Below are 21,792 nucleotides of genomic sequence, written 5' to 3' on the forward strand. Positions count from 1 at the left end.
CTCCTGATATTGAATATTTCATAATATTATGTTTTCTTTACCATAATTTTTTTCTTTTATAAAAATTAATATTGAAGTAGTTAGAACACGGATACGGGTATGGGTACGAGATTATACTCGTTACCCGGTGGGATGGGGATAGGAAAAAAGTTTGATATCCGTTGGGTTTAGGTATGAGGATGAGAATGAATTTTTTATGCGGAGATGGGTATGGGATAGCGAAACCCGTCCTGTCCCGCCCCGTTGCCATCCCTACTAGTGATTCCTCGTCCTGGTTTGCGACGACATAGAACAACGAACCCGAACCCGAGAAGAAGAAAAAAAAAAGCTTTCAATTTAGTTTCCAAATATAAAAATGGAACTTTTTGCAAAGTTCTTCTCGGTGTTGGTTCTATGCGTAGCCATAATGGCACACCAGGTAGTTGCACTTAACTTACTGAGTGGAGATCTAATTCACGGCAAGGAAACACTACCAAGAGGAAATACTCTAATCAATAAGGTATGCGCAAAGTCCTCAACCAGAGACCTCTGCATTGAAGTCCTCTCATCGGACCCATTGACTAGTCCTATTGCTGACCTCACGGACTTGGCAATCATTTCCCTCAGGGTTGCTGCAAAAAATGCTTCTGGCATCCTTACTGATACTAAAGTTCTCATCGATGACGCCAGCCTAGACCCTGATGTCCAACAAGGTTTGGCTGATTGTAAGGCGAACATCTTGGATGCAGCGAGCCAACTAGAGGACACCATTGCCTCCTTGTTGACTGGTTTGCAAGATGACGCACAACGTTGGCTCAAAGCTGCCTTGGCTACCATCGACACGTGTGACGTCTCCATCCCCGGAGACGACGATATTCTCTTTGTTGAGAGCACCGTCTTTCGTAAGCTATGCAACATTGCCATCATTGTCACCAAGCTCCTCGCTAATCCAGATAGATTATAAAATCCTTCGTCGTTGTGGATTCATCCATATATCATTTTGTTGTTTAACTCTTTTCTTCATCGTGTCCAAGTCAATCTCAATCCCCCCATCATTATATGATTATAGTCCTACTGCACACTATTGTCCGAGTTTTTTATCTTCCTTTTCTCTTTTTTTCTACTAAGTCAGGAACGGAGGACTCGGACAAATGCAAAGTAGTGCTTTAGAAATTATATAAACTATGTAATGATAGGTCCAATCCAATCCTTCATTCAATTTTTGTGGAATATTTTAATTGACAATTAATTAGACAAGGGTAAAACCCTTTTATTTTATATTATATAATCATCTATCTATTAATTTTTGCTTGAAATTTTTGATCTATATTTTAATTAAATATCTTAAGAGAAGAACATAACACTTGTACAACAGTATAAAATAAAAGGTTATCGATCCATAACAATGTGAGAAATTGATTTATCGTAATAATATGATATCATTTCCTCTTTTCTTATTCCTTTTACAATAAAAATTACAATTAATAATATTAATAAATAGTAAATAAATAGTAATAGTAATAATAATAATAAATGATGCTATTGGAAAAATATCCATATACTATATTAATTCATCTTAAGCAAATTAGAATATTATAACAATCACACGACTTTAACATTAATGGAAGAGTTATCAATGATATGGTAAAAAAATTGTCATTCAATTTAAAAGGTGGCACTTTTCCCTTATCCTCATTGAGTAAAGATAAAGATAAATAGATTAAAACTTCATTAATAGTTAACAATATAATTTATTAGATTATGTAAGAGTGTGTTTCTTATGCTATTTTGAAATTTTTCTAATTTATGTTTGTAAAGCATCACAATTCATTTTTTACAGTGTTAATTATGTTTTGAATCCTGAATAAATTTGAAAATTTTCAAACCTTAATAAATTTTTGTGATCTATTGAACCCTCTATATTTGATAACTTTTTAATTGAGTCCCTACAATTATATGTTTATGTTAATGTTTTGATAGGGCAGTTATCTTGCACTGTCACCATCATGTAATTTTATAATTTTGTAATTTTATAATTTTATAATTTTATAATTTTGTAATTTTGTAATTTTGTAATTTTGTAATTTTGTAATTTTGTAATTTTATAATTTTATAATTTTATAATTTTATAATTTTATAATTTTATAATTTTATAATTTTATAATTTTATAATTTTATAATTTTATAATTTTATAATTTTATAATTTTATAATTTTATAATTTTATAATTTTATAATTTTATAATTTTATAATTTTATAATTTTATAATTTTATAATTTTATAATTTTATAATTTTATAATTTTATAATTTTATAATTTTATAATTTTATAACTATAAATCAATAAAATTATAAATCTACAAAACTATAAAATTTAAAAATTATGGAATCGTAGAATCGTCAAATCGTAGAATTATAATATTATAGAATTGTATAATTATAGAATCGTATGTAGAATCATCAAATCATAAAATTATAAAATTGTAAAGAAATTGAAAGCTCGGACAAATACAAAGTAGTGCTTTAGAAATTATATAAACTAAGTAATGATATGGTCAATTCTTCATTCAATTTTGTGAAAGATCTTGATTGACAATCGATTAAATAAGAGTTGTGTTACGATCCTCTTATTTTATATTATATAACCCATCTTTCTATCATTTTTTACTTTAGAAGATTTAACTTTTATTTCGATCGTCTTAAGAGAAAAACATAACAATTATACGATAGTATAAAATATAAAAGGATTATTAACCCATAACAATGTGACAAATTGTTTTATTGTAATAATATGATATTATTTTCTATTTTCTCATTCTTGCACAATAGTATTACCATGAGATATTACTTTTTCGCGTTATAAAATACAATTAATAATACTAATAAATAATAATAATAATTTAATATTATTGGAAAAAAAATACCAATATACTCTATTACTTCACCCCAAAAATTTAATTCACCATAAGCCAACAATCACGTGACTTTAACAGTAATGGAAGGGTTCACAGTGATATTGTAAAAAAATTGTTATTAAATTTTAAAGGTGGTATTTTTTCAATATCGTCATGAGACTAAAAATCAACAAATTAAATTTTTTCTAATATTATATATATATATATATATATATATATATATATATATATATATATATATATATATATATATATATATATATATATATGAAGTTGCTTAAGTTATGATCAAAGAGCCATTGATATCCTTGGTTAAAATTTTGATACAATTTGTTTGGTCCTATTCTTTTAAAATCAATGGTTTTAATCCTTAATTTTTTAGCATCATTAATATTTATCCGTGACTAACGACGTTCATGATTATAATAATTACTTTTGTTTTTAATTTACCGTTTTAATTTATTAATTGTTTTTGACATTGTCTCATAATCCCATACCTACAAAAACTAGACTATAAATAAATACTGTAAATACAATTAATTTAAGTTTAATAATTATCGTCTTGACTAAATTGATATATTTATTAAAGTATTGAATATTGAATATATTTATATAATTGACAAAATTTTGAAGATATCAATTTTAATATGAAATAATTTTGAAGGTAACAAAAAAAATTTAATCGACGAATTTATATAAATGTTTTGATAAATTTAAAATTTAGTTATTAATTTTTTTAAATATTGCAGAGTGCAGTAAAAGTTACATGCGAATTAGAACAAAAAAGTGACCAGCGTTTTTTAATTTGCAGGAAAAGTTACATGTGAATTTTAACTTTAAAATAAAATATATGCAGGCTCTTTTTTTATGAAAATTTTATGCGAATATTGAAATTCACACAAACTTGTTATCCAGGAGGAATTATTTACATATTTACGTTTATTAAAAGAATGAGATGAAATGTGTTATTTGTGAATTTGTTATGTCGGATCCTAAAAAATTGTCTGTAATAGAAAGAAGAAAAATCTACATATTAGTGTGTGATATCATTGCACAACACAGGTATATACAACTAAGTTATTTCGAAGACATAATTTCTATAACTTTTTTAATTAAAGAAAATGTAAAAGTAAGGCATCAGTCAGCGTTATTTGGTCAAAAGAAATCGTCCACACGGCAACAAAAGAAGGATATCTTCTATCTTCCTCTTCTTTGTAGTACGAAAAGTTTCTTTTAGGTAATCAGTGACAGTGATATATAATAACCATTATTTCAAAATTTAAATATTCCATCAATATTTATTATTTGTGTTTTCTCTCTTCATACCATATATATATATATATATATATTTTTTGTTCTGAACATTAGCCAGAAATGTGTCAAGCATTAAAATGATGTAATTTTTGCTTTCAAAATTATTGAAATGTACAGTTATAAAAATAAAAAAAATCTTACCAATTTGATATATGACTTTATTACGAAGAAGTTATATCAATTGACTATAATAAATGAAGTTGTATCAAACTGTTACAATTTCAATTTGTAATTATATTAAAAAATATAATTAAAATTAAAAAAAGTTATAACATATTGATATTATACAAAACTGACACAATTTTAATTTATATTGCAATATATAAAAGTTGCACCAAATTCTTATCACTTCAATTAAAATAAAAAAAATTACAATATACTAAAGTCAAATTAACATAAATTCTTTATAAATGAAGTAATTACAAATTGGCATCACTTGTCATTTTATGTAATTTTTCTAAAATTCGTATCATTCATATGGTGCTTTTGCCTGAAATGTTCACCGATCTTTATCTATTTTAAAAGGAAATTTTATATTAATCTTTATTAAACAAATGTGATGCATAAAGTGCGTTCTTCTTTTGGTAAGCATCGCAGAAGTCAAAATCAGCGGTTGATGGGTGCAGGAAAGAGTCACAATCTGATTAAGTACTAAATAAATGAGAATGGGACAGAAATGAATACAATATTTGGTTTATAATTCTAAATCACAGTAACTTTCAATGAAACAATAAGCTTTTGAAATTTGAACATTTTGCAAGGGTATTAGTAGATTAGAGTAGAGGCAGTGGCCAGCTTATTTTTTTAAGGATACAAAAAATAGCAAAAGAAAAAGAACAAAGTGAATGTGTGAGTCAGTAGATGTTCTATATGAGGTTATCGGTGTAAGACACTCCTGTCTGGGGTAACCAATCATCACCAAGCAAAAAATTCGACACTGTAAAATTAGCTGCATCAGTGGCATTAATCACGTGATAACCAGACCACGTCACTCTATTGCTGGTATTAGACCCTGGCCCAGTGTTGCTGTACTCTGCGTAATACAAAGTGCTTAATGCAAAATCACCGTCCCATGCACGCCACCCTGCACCGTTGATCAAATCATCCATAAAAGTTTGCATATAAACAGTTCTAGAATATTCCTTCCACGGCCTTCCCAAATATGTTGAAACACCGCTGCTAGAAGCCAAATCGTCAGCTGCTCTAATGCTACAGTTGTGGATAGAAATTCCAGTGTCTTGGTTTGGATCTGTTCTTCCTTGTGCGGTGATGGCGTTGAATTGACCCTGCATGGGGAGACGAGGATACATGTTGCAACTCTGGAACACAACCTTAGCGTTTCCGAATATGAAATCTACGGTGCCGTAGATGTCGCATTCGCTGTAGAATTGTCTCAGTGAATGGACGTATAGTGTGTCTTGATACCCCTCGAAGCTGCAGCTGTAAAACGTGGACAAATCTGCTCCGTTTCGAACGGCCACAGCTTGGTGCTTCACGGCTCCGGCGGTGTTGCGGATGGTCATATTCACACCCACGAATCCTTGCCCTACCACAGCTGCATCATTGGTGAAAAATTTATCAGATATTTGGAAAATTATTCTCTTTGGATAATTATTAGAAGCATATTAAAATGAATTTTCTTATAATATCTAATTTCTCACATCAGAGTAAGTAATTGAAGATTTATTATTATTATTATTACCTAATGTTGCGGAGCTGAAGGTTGTCCAGCCATCAACGACGCTACGATTGCCGGTGATAATTGTCTTGTTGATACCATCGCCGACCATCATCAAGTAGGTCTTCTTCTTATCGATGGTCACAATTTCGTCATACACACCAGCAGTGACGTAGATAAGGAAGTATCCATCGGTGGAGACAGATTTGTTGGGAGCTGCAGCAATGGCATCACTGATGGTGGTGAAGTTCCCGCTTCCATCTTGGCTCACCGTCACAATATCTCTCACCACAACACCCTGACTCACCGAGACCTGAAGGAGCTTCCTCCTACTCACGGACTCGTAGATCGCACGGGTTGTGCTGGACATCTTAAGCGGCAAACGCCCGTTTCGGAACCCTTGTTGTTTCTTGGTAGGGTGCATTGTGTTGAGTTTGGATCTGGGAACCCAACCCTTGGTGAAGAGAGCGAGCGAGACACTGTAGAGTTTGGTGTCGTTGGAGAGAGGGAGTGTGAGACCGTTTCTGACGCTCCAAGCGGATGCAGTGTCTTTGAGACCGTCCAGGCATGTTTGCTGGTTGGTCAGAATGGCGCTGAGTAAGGTTTGGATGTCGTCGGCTTGAAAACTGGGGAGAAACCTCGTTGTCTTGTTCACGGTTTGGAAGGAACTCGAAAGGAAATCGAAGTTGAGTTCCCCGAGAGTACGGCAATCTTGCAGCGCACGGATTGCGGTGGCGGAAAGAGAAGAACGACGCTGGAGGTATTTGTCGACGAGGCTCAAGAACTTTCGAGCCTGCGATAGTGACTTTTTGACGGAGAATCGGCCATAGTCGTAAACGTTGCCGTTTTGGGGAGGGAGAACGGATTTACAGTAAGATGGGTCGGGGGTGGATTGGCATGCGGTTCCAGGGGAGACAGGAGTTGAAGGATTTGAAACGGTGTCTGCGGAAACTATTACAGAGTGAAAGAAAGGTAAGAGAAAGAGAAAGATTGAGAGAGAATAAGAAAGCTTGGAAGCCATAGTAGTAGTGAGATATTGTTTTGGTGACTTGGAAACTAGGTTTGGCTCAATGAATTTATAGGTGGAGAGGACCAACTTTTTTAACGAGACAGGGACCTCGGATTCTGGGTTTAATTGTTTTTTTTTTTTTTTTTTATGTTTTACTGCAGGTGAAGGTTGACCAGGCTTATGAATTAAAGAGAATTAAATACTGGTAGCAGTAGATTAATGGAATAGTCATAAGTCAACTAAGGAAGACTTTGTCAATCGAGTTACACTGGACACGCATCTTGGAAATTGTAACTATGGGATTTGCCACTAGGATTTTCTCAATAAATTTATGTATTTATGAAATGTGCAGTAGGTGGTGATTAATTAATTAATTAGGGACACTACCGAATCATTTGTCCTGTTCTACTTAGATGAATATAAATGTTACGGTACTTGTAACATGCAATTCACTGGGATGAATAAAGGTTTCTGCATGATGGAGTAATTCATAAATAATTAAGGAAAGCACTTTTTTATAATATATTTTTATTAAATGGGGTGTTTTATATCTCTCGTTAAATAATTTATTGTGTTCTATGTCTCATAAATCTTATGCAAAATCTTACCGCACTAAGGAGAATATATTAAAAATATATGTTAACCAAATAACTATTAGATCCAACCGCGAAAATTGTGTTGTGATAAGAATATTTACTAAACTAAATCAATTTAAATACACTGAAAATATTTTTATGTTCATAACTTAATAGGCAGTAATAATAGTCTATTATTAGCTTTTGTAATAATAATAATCACTTTCACACCTAAAATAATTTTTAATTGATTCACAATATACTAGTGTTATATCGCACATTTAAGGATAGATATTAAATAAACGCACACTAAGCATATAATTCTGTAAAGAATCACATTTGAGAATGAATATTAAAATACAAAAAATAACAACGTGGACATTTGCCAAACTATTAGCACTTAAACAATCAAAAGAAGAATGGAGTAAAGGATTCATTTCACAGAAAAATATTTACATTCTTCTTAACGTCAGCTGTCTTCTAGAATTCATAGAAATGGGTATATATATATATATATATATATATATATATATATATATGTAGTGAGGATAATATATTTTCATTTAAATTGAAAATAAAAACATAATGTATTCAATCAACTGAGTTATATCAGTGTAAATTTTTTTCTTTTACATGAATAGTGTGTGTGCAAATGTATCACAAAAGACGTTATCAGGAGAAAAAAAAAAGTAAGAAGATCCCATAACATGAAAAATGTGTAATTAATTATATCTAGAGTGACACTGAAAAGACATGAAAAATAAAGCACAGTATTTTTTGTGTGTTGAAAAGTGGAAGCCAGCGGATACTGGGAACAAAAAACAATTAAGGGCTGAAAGGCCAAAGAAAACGTTTGGTAAAAGAGTTGTTCTTCCCATTGATGCCTAACTGTTTGAAATTAAAAGATGGCAGACAGGAAAAAAGAATAATGGAAACATGAAAAAGGCAAATTTGAATTTGATTCAACACACAGACACACAAAGTCATAACATAACTGCTGATTCTGCAAACTAATGTACTGGAATAAGTAATCATCAAACACTAATCATGATTAAGTAAATGTGTATAGAAATTAAGAGGACCGATACATGTTTGAATGTTTGAGTAAACATGGAGATAATATATTAAGAGTTACAACGTAGCTTTCCTAGTACACTTTTGTCGGAAGCCCTGCGTTTACGAGATATAAAATCAATGAAAATGATTTTAGGACTTGACTTTCATATTTTGTTTTCTCGATCTAATGTGTGTTATTAATTCTTAAAAAGAAAATAATAATATTTTAATCAATGATTTATATTAAATTATGTCAAAAAATAAAATATGAAAGTAAAAAAAAAATTATTATTTTCCTAAAACCAATTCACAAAATTTTGATTGGTTGATTGGAAAGTTAGGAAGTTAGATCTGAAGAGTGTGTAGTTTTGACCTTGATGGTTAACGCGTAAACTCTGTTCTTGACATTTTTATATATGTTTATGGCGGTGAAGGGCCCACACGTTGCAGAAATTTCTGAGTAAACAATATCTGCCAAATTTGCAAGCTGGGATCAATAGAAAAGAAGACTCCAAAGTCGAACCGTTAAGGATTCACTATACTATATATATATATTATCCTACAAAAAACTCCTTTGAAAAAATAGACACACCCTGCCCCTGCTCCAACCTTTTCCTTATCAATAATAATGCAACGCGGAATCTCAATAATTTAACTCCTCTCTTACTTCCTCTGGGACTAACACTTCTAACAATCCACATAACAATCAATAATTATAACTCATGATTATTATTTATTTAATTATTTTTAAAAATTATATAATTTACTCTTGAATATGCTCTTATATTTCATTATGATATAAAATAATTTGTATTTATACTTCTTATTTTTTAATAATAATAAAAGTTGTGTAAATGTTCATCTAGATAGAACTCGCTACCCGTATCAGCGAAGTTCCAGCACATTCTCAAAATGCTAATTATTCTGATTTATGATAAGTTTGGTGCTTTTATAAAATTGTGAATTTGCGAAAGTCAAAATCAGTCATTATAAATTGATTATTATGTACACTAGTTGAAAAACTCGAGCAAGTTGTTTGTATCAAAATCGAATCCAAGTCAAAGGAAGCACGTTATATTTACACTGAAGCTACCAATTATTAAAATTAACTTTAAAAAAAATATATATTATATTAAAAAATAACATACTATATAACAATTTGTAATATATTATCAAGAGTATAAAAGATACACATTTAAAAAACACAAAATGTAACTTAAGTAGAATGATAAAACATGTAACATTAGATAGTTTAATTATAAGTTTCATTTTAGTTTGTCTTCTTTTTATAGAATAGTCGTCTTTTTAAAACGTGGAAAATCTGTGACGTCCCATTTTAATAGATTACACTACTAAATAAAGCATCACACAATTATAATAATGAGAAGCACTCAGATGAACATAAACGTAGAAAGGTAACTGTTACAGTCATCCGGAATTTCTTAAAAGGAAACTTAGACATACAACCATGCCATAAGAAAACACAATTTAAAAGTTTAACAGTCTTGCAAAAAGGTTGTCCTCAAGGCAGTTAATACAAAAGGCCTCATGGCCATGAAACTAATCCTAAGGGCTCCAAGGTAAAAATCTAGACTGCACCGCTGTTGCCCCCAGATCCATCCCGAACATCCCTTCCATCTGCTCCCACCAATAAGGTGATCATCGCAAAAGAGAAAACATAGCAGAAACAATACAAAGTGCAAGGGTAAGCTAGTGTAACATGAAACTTATCATAGTGTAAAAGAATAAGTGCATAATCATTCCTTAACATGCAACACAACAGGCACAGGACGTCATGTTATAGCAAACAAGCAGGACACTATGACTCAATTATCCGGATACATATATTAAGATCGGATTCACTGGACGCTTGCACTTGTGGTGGCCTCTACTGCTCTGCAGAGCCATTGCCAATGGGTTTCACCCTACCACACACAAGGTTAGCCTTTAAACGTCTAAGGCCATTATCCTGCCAAAGACTAGGGCCTCCCGCTACTCTCACCACTTGGGTCAGTTTGCTCTACTTGAGACTCACTGACCCTTTAGAGTTTCGGGATGCAATCTTTACTTGAATCCTTATCTTAATATATACACTACACGCCACCATAAAGTCTCCCCACGAGACTCATGGAATTACGCCTATTTCACACCAACCTCATGGCTCATATCACATAACCACCACTTGCAACCACAACATTTATTTCTCATGCTCATTATCAACCATCCAAACACAACTTCATACATTACTCATGCTATCATTCATCTCATACTTTATAAATGCATACCAAGACATACATATATCACAAAATAGTATTCATCCCAAATAAACGTGTGCCAAAATTTAAGTATCTGCAATTCCATACAATCAAGCATAACCCACAACCATAACTCTTACACCAAAATTCCAAAGAAAATTTATTATCATAAAACCAAAATCATTGCAGTAATGCGTGACACATTTCTCAAGCTACAAATATCTAATTGACGATCCAACCGGTCAAACCATAAAATAGCATGTTGTGAACCAAATGTCAAAATTTGAGCTCAATCCAACGGTTAATGAGTCAGAAAATTCAATTTTACTAAAACTGCGCATATCAGAAAAATACCCAGTCGCCCAACGAGTCAAGGAACTCGCCCAGCGACTGTGCGACGCATCAGAATACGAAAAAAGACGTCAGACATCACAGTTTCATGAATATTTGAACCCCTAACTCAGAAATATGCCAAAACTAACATTTTCCAATCATTTAAGCATAAAACATAAACGAAAACAAACCACATATTTCAAAAACGCGAAAAGAACCTAGCTTCCCTTACCTTGCTTAGATGCTAAAACGAAATAGACCCGCAACTAAGAAGTATTTCAGCTCCAAGGGCTAGAGCAGTGAGCTGAAACATGGAAATCAGCACAGAACGGGGTAAATAAACGGAACCCTAACTGACCAACATGCTCAAACAGCGGGAAAAGGGGAAGAAAGTAGACCAAATGCTCAAGAGTTCGACTTACCAGGAAGTATAGGGTCGATCTTTGCTACCTCAGGATGGAAGAGGACTGTGCCCTAGCAGAGCCTTGCTGAAGGATAGAGGGTTTGGGGAAGAGGGCAGCTCTGGAAAACAGAAGGGTGAAGAATGAGAGAGTTGGAAGGGTATAGGGTCCTACTGAAGGGCTGCCCTTGAGCCTACGAAGGGACCAGGCCCACAGCTTCTTAACACTGAAAAAAAAGGCTTACACTATCTCCCCAACAACAAAAATTTTTCGTCCTCGAAAAATTAGACTTACCAGAACAGATGCGGATATGAACTCCTCATCTCCTTCTCTAGCTCCCAAGTTGCGTCACCTGTCCTCCGGTCCCAGATGACCTTCACAAGACTCGTGGCTCTTCCCTTCCGCTCCTTAACTTGACGATCCTCTATAGCCACAGGCTGTACCACTACCTGGAGATTCTCCCTGACTTGCACATCCTCCGCCTCCAACACATGTGATGGATCAAAGACATACTTCCGTAGCTGTGAAACATGAAAGACTGGGTGTAGATTAGCTAACTGGGGTGGCAATGAAACCTCATAAGCCACGGGCCCTATCCTCCTCAAGATCTGATACGGACCTAAAAACTTAGGTGACAACTTCCTCGAGCGGATAGCCCTCCCCACACCAGTGGTTCGGGTCACCCTCAAGAACACATGCTCCCCAGCCTCAAACTCTAAGGGTCTCCTTCTTCGGTCTGCATATGCCTTCTGCCTACTCTGAGATGCTTGCAACCTGTCTCTCACTAACTGCACCTTCTCTGTGGTTTGTTGCAACAACTCTGGTCCAACCAAAACTGACTCACCGTCCTGGTACCAACACAAGGGAGTCCTACATCTCCTCCCATACAAAGCCTCATAAGGCGCCATCCCTATACTTGCTTGGTAACTGTTGTTGTAGGTGAACTCCACCAGCGGTAACACTTCATCCCAACTGCCAAGGTGGTCCAAGATACATGTCCTCAACAAGTCCTCCAAGGACTGAATTACCCTCTCTGACTGGCCATCCGTCTGAGGATGATAAGCAGAACTCATCCTCAACTTGCTATCCATCGCCTCCTGCAGTGCCTGCCAGAACCTGGAAGTGAACCGGGGGTCTCTGTCAGACACTATGGTACTAGGCACTCCATGAAGTCTCACTATCTCTCGGATGTAAAGCTAGGCCAACTTGGTCATAGACATCCTGAGATTCACGGCCAAAAAGTGAGCACTCTTCGTCAAACGATCCACCACTACCCATATAGCATCATGTCCTCTCACGGTGCGAGGCAAGTGGGTAACAAAATCCATGGCTATGCTATCCCACTTCCACACCGGAATATCTAGGGGTTGAAGCGTTCCACCGGGCTTCTGATGCTCCACCTTAGCCTTTTGACAAGTCAAACAGGCCGATACAAACTGTGCAACTTCCTTTTTCATGCCCTGCCACCAAAAGTTCTCCTTGAGGTCTTGGTACATCTTAGTCATGCCAGGGTGCAGACTAAGACGACTCTTGTGTCCCTCCTCAAGGATCAACTTCCTCAACTCAACATCCTCTGGTACACAAATCCTGCCTCTGAATCTCAACACACCATCACTGCCCAAGGCAAACTCCTTGGCCTGATCCGATCCCAGTAACTCTTTTACCTTCTGTAGGCTAACATCCCTTGCTTGCCTCTCCCTGATTAAGCCCAAGAAGTCACTAGATATAACCAAGGTGCTACACCTGATGTATTCCGACTCCAACTCAAACTGTAGCTTCATGTCTCTGAAGCTCTCAAGCAACTCTAACTCTTTTATCATCAAGTGTGCCACATGCACTGCCTTCCTACTCAATGCGTCTGCCACCACATTTGCCTTCCCTGGATTATAGAGAAGCTCGAAGTCGTAGTCCTTCAGAAACTCTATCCACCGCCTCTGCCTCATATTTAACTCTTTCTGATCGAAGAGATACTTCAAACTCTTGTGGTCGCTAAACACACGGAACTGTGCTCCATACAAGTAGTGCCTCCATATCTTCAAAGCAAAAACCACCGCTGCTAACTCTAGGTCATGAGTGGGGTAGTTCTTCTCATGAACCTTCAACTGCCTTGAAGCATAAGCCACCACCTTCCTCTCTTGCATCAAGACACATCCAAGGCCCTGATGAGAGGCATCACAGTAAACCTCAAAGGGTTTACTCACATCTGGGATTACCAACACTGGGGCACTCGTCAGCCTCTGCTTGAGCTCTCTGAAGCTCTCTTCACATCTATCAGTCCATGTAAACGGTTGATCTTTTCGGGTTAACTGTGTCAAGGGTGCCACTATCTTGGAGAACCCCTCTATAAATCTCCTGTAGTAGCCAGCTAAACCCACGAAACTCCGAATCTCAGTCACTGACTTGGGACACTCCCACTGTATCACGGCCTCTACCTTAGCTGGATCCACAACTATTCCCTGAGCTGATATCACGTGCCCCAAGAACTGCACCTCTCTCATCCAGAAGTCGCACTTTGACAACTTGGCAAACAGTTGTTTCTCTCTCAAAATGCTAAGCACTATCCTCAGATGCTCGGCATGTTCCTCCTGCGTCCTGGAGTAGATGAGAATGTCGTCTATGAAGACCACGACAAACTTATCTAAAAACGGACGGAAGATCCGGTTCATGTAATCCATGAACAAAGCTGGAGCATTAGTCACACCGAATGGCATGACAACATACTCATAGTGCCCATATCTGGATCTGAAAGCAGTCTTCTCAACATCTTCTGCCTTCACCAAAATCTGATGATAACCTGACCGGAGATCAATCTTGGAGAACACCGACGCCCCATGTAGCTGGTCCATCAAATCATCTATTCTCGGCAAGGGGTACTTATTCTTGATAGTCAGCTTGTTCAGCTGCCTATAGTCCACACACAACCTTGAGCCACCGTCCTTCTTCTTCACAAGCAAAACAGGCGCTCCCCACGGCGAAGCACTCGGCCGTATAAACCGTTTCTCAAGCAATTCCTCTATCTGCTTCTTTAACTCTACTAACTCTGCTGGGGCCATGCGGTAAGGAGCTATCGATACAGGTCCAGCTCCTGGTACCAAGTCTATGGAGAACTCCACTTCTCTTCTTGGGGGCAAACCCGGTACCTCTTTGGGGAACACATCCTCAAAGTCCCTGACCACTGGTATCGCGGTGATCCTCTCCTCCTTCTCGACTTCTATCCTGGCAAAGACCATATAACACTGCGTGCCGCTCTGAATTTCCTTCATTACCCCATGGAAAGACAACAACTCGGGCTCCTCTGAGTTGGAGAACAACAGCTTCTTCTCTCGACAGTCTATGAGAACATGGTTGGCAGAGAGCCAATCCATTCCCAAGATCACATCTAGTCCTTGCAGAGGGAGACATATGAGGTTGACTTTGTATACGCGTCCCTCTACCTCAACTGGACATCTAGCACACACCGAAGAAGTCCTAACCAACCCAGATGTCGGAGTAGATACCACAAGATCAAACTGTAGCTCACACACCGGCAGACTCAACTCCCGCACACAAGACTCTGACACAAAAGAGTGTGTCGCCCCGGAATCAAAAAGCACACAACAAGACTTGCCAGATATTACACAACAACCAATAATAAGGTTACCTGAACCTGCTGCCTCTGACCCGGTCATCGCAAAGACCCTGCCTGTAGCCTGAGGCCTGCTGCCTCCTCCTCTCTGCTGAGTCTGGCCTGAACTCTGACTCGGAGTGTGTGGTGAAGGTCGTGCAATTGTCCTCCTCAGAGTGGGGCAATCCCTACCAAAGTGGCCCTCTCTGCCACAATGGTTGCACCTGCGGAAACCTGATAGCTGCGGGCAGAAATTCTTCCCATGCGGCCCTCCGCAATGATAGCACTGGATCCTGCTGGGCGGGGAAGAAAAGCCTCTAGACCCCTGTGGCTGTGGATGAGGCCTAGCATAAGGCTTCCTCTTCTCTTCAACCCTCGGCCTGGACCCAGATGGTCCACTGACTCTCTGCTGTGGCTGTTGCTGAGCTTCCACCTCTACCTTCATTCGCTCAATGACCCTGGCCTTTTCCACCAAGGCCGCAAAGTCCTTAATGGACAGTGGAGCTATCATCAGGCGGATATCTCCTCTGAGACCATTCTCAAACTTCCTGCAACGCCACTCCTCATCGAGCGGCATGGTGTAAAAACGCCCCAGATGCTTGAACCTCTCGGCGTACTCAGCTACTGACTTGTTCCCCTGCGTCAGCTGGAGGAACTCAACCTCCTTAGCGTACCTCACGCTATCAGGTAGGGATGGCAACGGGGCGGGGCGGGTACGAGTATCATGATCCCATCCCCATCCCCATAATAAAAATTCATCCCCATCCCCATCCCCAAACCCAACGGGTATACAACTTTTGACCCATCCCCATCCCCACCGGGTAATGGGTATTTTCTTATACCCATACCCATACCCATTTTTTTATTGTTCCATATATCAATTAAATATTTTTTATAAAAAAAATTTAAAAATCACACCAACGGAATCATGATACTATCAAAATATTCAATATTAAAATAACATACTCTTTTTGATTTTCATGATGTCAAATATTAAGAAAAATATTATAATAGTATAAATCTCAAATTAAAGTATCAAATAACAACTAAATAAAATTCAAATAATTATATAAAAGCTAAAAAATTACACATTACTAAAATTTTATAATAACCAAAATATTTATTAATTTTACAAATGATCAGTGGTTTCATTTGCATTCGATCCACCTACACATAGAAAAAAAATGAAAAATTAGATATGATATAATAATTGAAATTGAAAATTTTAATTACTAGAATATAATGTACCTTCTTCATCAGATTCATTTTCACTCATGAGAACATCTTTTCCTTTTAATTTTTTAACACCTACAAACACCAAATGTAGAATATTAGATGAGAATTCACAAAAAATACTAACAAAAAATATTAATAAATTTGAGTAACTTACCTAGATGGTTTGAGTTCCATATCCAACTTCTTGTACACATCAAAGCCTCTATAGTAAATAATTAAACATTATCATGAAACAAAAAATAAATAATAAATAAAATTATCATAAAGGAGTAAAGATAATTAAATGTGTGACCCAAATTTGAGAATATCCATTTGAACATAACATAACGGAAAAAAATGTATAATTAAGATTATGATAAAAGGAAAAGTACCTTGAAGATCTGCTTAAACCTTAAAGAACAAGCCAAACAATTAAAAGAGAGTAAAAAAGTGTATAACCAAAGTAACAAAAAGAAGAGCTACAAAATAAGAGTCAAACATTTTCATGAAAATAAATAAATAAATAAAGATAATCAAATGTGTAACCTAAAAATTATTTCATAGAATGAAATTGAGGAACACCTATTTGAACATAACCATGTACAAAGAGTAAAAATTATGTAATAAGAAGAAGAAAAATTACCTTCAAAATTAAATCTTGAAAAACAAACCAGACAATTGAGAGAGTAAACAAAGTGTATAACAAAAAACAAAGAGAATGAGAAATATGTTATATATATATATATATATATATATATATATATATATATATATTATATTATATTATATATTATATTACTATGTATATATATATTATATGTGTGGATATCTTATGTTTATATATATATATAATTATTTATATATATTATATTATATTATATATTATATTATTATTACTATGTATATATATTATATGTGTGGATATCTTATGTTTATATATATATACTAGTGTAAACACAGGCGCTATCGCGCCTGCGTGTACGCATTTTTCGAATTATATTTACAATTAATGATATTGTAATGTTATTAAGTTAATGAACAAAATAAAAGTATATTTATAAAAATTAAAGTGAAATGTATGGAGAAAATATGAAAAAAATAACTGTTGATGAATAGTATGAGAAAAAAGAAAAAGGAGATAAATAAATAATTTTATAAAAACTTGTAAAAGTAACCGTTAATTTTTAAAAATTTAATAAATAATTAAATTGTAAAGGGTAAAATTGGAATTATGAAATGTGGACACAAAAGAGGGAATCCCCTTTATATATAGTTATAGATATATATATATATATTTTATAGATATATATTTATTTTAAGTATATATTATATTATATTATATAATAATATAAATATAATAATATATATTATATTATTATGTATATATATTATATGTATATGCGTAGATATTTTATGCTTTTATATATATATATATATATATATATATATATATTTCTTTTAAATTTTTATAAATTTGTCATGTTATAAATTTGTTTATAAAAGATCTCACTAGTTAAATGATTAATTTGTTTTATACGTATATATTATATATATTATATTATATTATTATGTATATATATTATATATATATTATATTATATTATATTATATTATATTATATTATATTACATGTATATGTGTAAATATATATATATATATATATATATATATATATATATATATATAAAAGTATATTTTATTTATATGTATATATACTATATTATATTATATTATATTATATTATATTATATTATATTTTATGTGTAAATATATTATTTATTTATATATATTTTTTAGATTATTTAATAAATTATAAATAGTTTAGTAATTTAAGCGGGGACGGGTATTTGGGCGGGTATATATATATCTCCATCCCCATCCCCATCCCCAGTTGAAAATTTCGGGTATTATCCATACCCATACCCATACCCAGTCAAAGCGGGGATTCCCCGTCAAAACGGGGACGGGTTCGGGTGATACCCACGGGCACGGATTTATTTGCCATCTCTACTATCAGGGAAGTACTCTGAAAGAAACCTCCTCTTGAAGGCTTCCCATGTGATATCCTCATGCTTCTCTTCCATCACCAGCTTCATGCTAGCCCACCAATGCTCAGCCTCTCCAGTGAGCATGTAGACAGTGAAAGCCAGTCTGCTCTCATCGGGGCACCTCTTGGCATCAAAGATGCGCTCCATATCTTTCATCCATTGGTCCGCCTGATCGGGACTCTTCTTGCCATCAAACTTGGCAGGTTGGTGCTTCAAAAAGTCTTCCAAACTCCATTCAGGGGGTGGAGGTTGGGGATGAGGACCATACATCTGAGCACCAGCATCATTCTCCCCTAACTGACGGAGAGCATCCACGTGCTGCCTCTGAGCATCCTCTGCAGCCTGCCTAGCAGCTTCCATCTGCTGCATCATGAAGTTCTGCTGCTCGAGAGAGGCTTCCTGGCGCTGCATCGCCGCCTCATGCTGTTGCATCATGGCATTGCTTTGCTGAGTCAAAGCCGCAGCCATGGCCTCGATCGCCCTGGCCAGATCTTGTCCGTCGCCCTGAGGGGGTGGAGTAGGAGCGATACGCGGGGGTGCCATATCACTGGACACATAGAAAGCACCATTAGAAACTGGGTTAGACTGGAAACTTATCTAAACGTGACAAGAAAGACACAACGAAAGCTAAGCAAACACATAGCCCACAGACACTTAGGAACGAAGGCTCTGATACCATAAAAGTATGACGTCCCATTTTAATAGATTACACTACTAAATAAAGCATCACACAATTATAATAATGAGAAGCACTCAGATGAACATAAACGTAGAAAGGTAACTGTTACAGTCATCCGGAATTTCTTAAAAGGAAACTTAGGCATACAACCATGCCATAAGAAAACACAATTTAAAAGTTTAACAGTCTTGCAAAAAGGTTGTCCTCAAGGCAGTTAATACAAAAGGCCTCATGGCCATGAAACTAATCCTAAGGGCTCCAAGGTAAAAATCTAGACTGCACCGCTGTTGCCCCCAGATCCATCCCGAACATCCCTTCCATCTGCTCCCACCAATAAGGTGATCATCGCAAAAGAGAAAACATAGCAGAAACAATACAAAGTGCAAGGGTAAGCTAGTGTAACATGAAACTTATCATAGTGTAAAAGAATAAGTGCATAATCATTCCTTAACATGCAACACAACAGGCACAGGACGTCATGTTATAGCAAACAAGCAGGACACTATGACTCAATTATCCGGATACATATATTAAGATCGGATTCACTGGACGCTTGCACTTGTGGTGGCCTCTACTGCTCTGCAGAGCCATTGCCAATGGGTTTCACCCTACCACACACAAGGTTAGCCTTTAAACGTCTAAGGCCATTATCCTGCCAAAGACTAGGGCCTCCCGCTACTCTCACCACTTGGGTCAGTTTGCTCTACTTGAGACTCACTGACCCTTTAGAGTTTCGGGATGCAATCCTTACTTGAATCCTTATCTTAATATATACACTACACGCCACCATAAAGTCTCCCCACGAGACTCATGGAATTACGCCTATTTCACACCAACCTCATGGCTCATATCACATAACCACCACTTGCAACCACAACATTTATTTCTCATGCTCATTATCAACCATCCAAACACAACTTCATACATTACTCATGCTATCATTCATCTCATACTTTATAAATGCATACCAAGACATACATATATCACAAAATAGTATTCATCTCAAATAAACGTGTGCCAAAATTTAAGTACCTGCAATTCCATACAATCAAGCATAACCCACAACCATAACTCTTACACCAAAATTCCAAAGAAAATTTATTATCATAAAACCAAAATCATTGCAGTAATGCGTGACACATTTCTCAAGCTATAGATATCTAATTGACGATCCAACCGGTCAAACCATAAAATAGCATGTTGTGAACCAAATGTCAAAATTTGAGCTCAATCCAACGGTTAATGAGTCAGAAAATTCAATTTTACTAAAACTGCGCATATCAGAAAAATACCCAGTCGCCCAACGAGTCAAGGAACTCGCCCAGCGACTGTGCGACGCATCAGAATACGAAAAAAGACGTCAGACATCACAGTTTCATGAATATTTGAACCCCTAACTCAGAAATATACCAAAACTAACATTTTCCAATCATTTAAGCATAAAACATAAACGAAAACAAACCACATATTTCAAAAACGCGAAAAGAACCTAGCTTCCCTTACCTTGCTTAGATGCTAAAACGAAATAGACCCACAACTAAGAAGTATTTCAGCTCCAAGGGCTAGAGCAGTGAGCTGAAACATGGAAATCAGCACAGAACGGGGTAAATAAACGGAACCCTAACTGACCAACATGCTCAAACAGCGGGAAAAGGGGAAGAAAGTAGACCAAATGCTCAAGAGTTCGACTTACCAGGAAGTATAGGGTCGATCTTTGCTACCTCAGGATGGAAGAGGACTGTGCCCTAGCAGAGCCTTGCTGAAGGATAGAGGGTTTGGGGAAGAGGGCAGCTCTGGAAAACAGAAGGGTGAAGAATGAGAGAGTTGGAAGGGTATAGGGTCCTACTGAAGGGCTGTCCTTGGGCCTACGAAGGGACCAGCCCACAACTTCTTAACACTGAAAAAAAAGGCTTACAAAATCTACGTTTTATTACGAAAATTATATGAATTTCAGACTTTTTTTCTATTTTGAATAAGCTCCGACCTTTCTCTTTCCTTCAAATTTTATGATAGAAAAATATAAGAAAACTATTTATAGCTATATAAAAAATATATAAAGCTATTAAAAATTCATAGCTTCACACACTCATATCTATCAACATTGACATCCAAATTCTTTATGGACACTTGTTGTGTCAATATATAAAGGGTTAAATATGTTTTTGCTCCCTCAAGTTTCGGTGAATTTTGGAATTAGTCATTTTTCGAAACTTGATATCAATCTAGTCCTTCATCTTTAGAAATGTATGAATTTAGTCATTCTTACCAAATTTTGTTAAGTTTATCTGACGTTTTAAGCGCATTTCATGATAATATTTGAATTGTTTACAACATTTGACACATTTTTGCTTCAATGTTAACTTAAATATTATCTTAAAATACATTTAAAATGTCAAATAAACTTAAAAAAATTTGATAAAAAGGACTAAATTCACACATTTTTAAAGATGAAGGACTAAATTGGTATCAAGTTTTGAAGAGGAATTAATTTCAAAATTTACTTAAACGTGAGGGACCAAAAACATATTTAACCCATATATAAACAAGAATATTAGGCCGTAAAATCTAAAAATGGGACGAACCGAGCAAGACGAAGTCGTGAACAAACACTAATCTCAATAAACCCAATTCGGAAGGCCCAATAGTCGAAACACGGTCTACAATGGTTTCAATTCAGAAGTTGCTTTCTGCACCCCTTACTTTCCTTTTGCAGCAATCTGACATTTTTTTTA

At 35.5% G+C, this 21,792-nt stretch overlaps 3 protein-coding genes and 1 long non-coding RNA gene across 4 annotated transcripts; 1 reads left to right on the forward strand and 3 right to left on the reverse strand.

The window, feature by feature from the left end:
* Nucleotides 1-1,163, forward strand: LOC114191030 (putative invertase inhibitor). Its single transcript, XM_028080178.2, has one exon. It carries the CDS (start codon nucleotides 356-358, stop codon nucleotides 941-943), a length of 588 nt encoding a protein of 195 aa, XP_027935979.1. The 5' UTR covers nucleotides 1-355; the 3' UTR covers nucleotides 944-1,163.
* Nucleotides 1,164-4,884: 3,721 nt separating this feature from the next.
* Nucleotides 4,885-6,949, reverse strand: LOC114193774 (putative pectinesterase/pectinesterase inhibitor 41). The gene is made up of 2 exons (XM_028083709.2): nucleotides 5,910-6,949; nucleotides 4,885-5,762 (listed from the first exon to the last, which is right to left on the reverse strand). Exons 1-2 carry the CDS (start codon nucleotides 6,904-6,906, stop codon nucleotides 5,074-5,076), a joined length of 1,686 nt encoding a protein of 561 aa, XP_027939510.1. The 5' UTR covers nucleotides 6,907-6,949; the 3' UTR covers nucleotides 4,885-5,073.
* Nucleotides 6,950-9,937: 2,988 nt separating this feature from the next.
* Nucleotides 9,938-11,696, reverse strand: LOC114172240 (uncharacterized). Its single transcript, XR_003601963.2, has 3 exons — nucleotides 11,536-11,696; nucleotides 11,346-11,417; nucleotides 9,938-10,163 (listed from the first exon to the last, which is right to left on the reverse strand). It is a non-coding gene; the product is annotated as an uncharacterized LOC114172240 (long non-coding RNA).
* Nucleotides 11,697-18,241: 6,545 nt separating this feature from the next.
* Nucleotides 18,242-20,928, reverse strand: LOC114169491 (uncharacterized). The gene is made up of 3 exons (XM_085675495.1): nucleotides 20,754-20,928; nucleotides 20,564-20,635; nucleotides 18,242-18,928 (listed from the first exon to the last, which is right to left on the reverse strand). The coding sequence occupies exon 3, from the start codon at nucleotides 18,922-18,924 to the stop codon at nucleotides 18,328-18,330; it is 597 nt and encodes a 198-aa protein (XP_085531621.1). The 5' UTR covers nucleotides 18,925-18,928; nucleotides 20,564-20,635; nucleotides 20,754-20,928; the 3' UTR covers nucleotides 18,242-18,327.
* Between the last annotated feature and the right edge of the window lie 864 nt (nucleotides 20,929-21,792).

This window comes from Vigna unguiculata, chromosome 1 (assembly GCF_037176805.1).
Source record: "Vigna unguiculata cultivar grain cowpea cultivar isolate G323 ecotype 2 chromosome 1, ASM3717680v1, whole genome shotgun sequence".
NCBI lineage: Eukaryota > Viridiplantae > Streptophyta > Magnoliopsida > Fabales > Fabaceae > Vigna > Vigna unguiculata.

Excerpts from the sequence above, each read along its gene's own strand:
- LOC114191030 (XM_028080178.2), top strand. The coding sequence starts at position 356 with ATGGAACTTTTTGCAAAGTTCTTCTCGGTGTTGGTTCTATGCGTAGCC.
- LOC114193774 (XM_028083709.2), bottom strand. The coding sequence starts at position 6,906 with ATGGCTTCCAAGCTTTCTTATTCTCTCTCAATCTTTCTCTTTCTCTTA. Across the intron at positions 5,763-5,909 it reads CTTCAGCTCCGCAACATTAG|CTGTGGTAGGGCAAGGATTC; the intron begins GTAATAATAATA and ends CCAATGATGCAG.
- LOC114169491 (XM_085675495.1), bottom strand. The coding sequence starts at position 18,924 with ATGGCACCCCCGCGTATCGCTCCTACTCCACCCCCTCAGGGCGACGGA.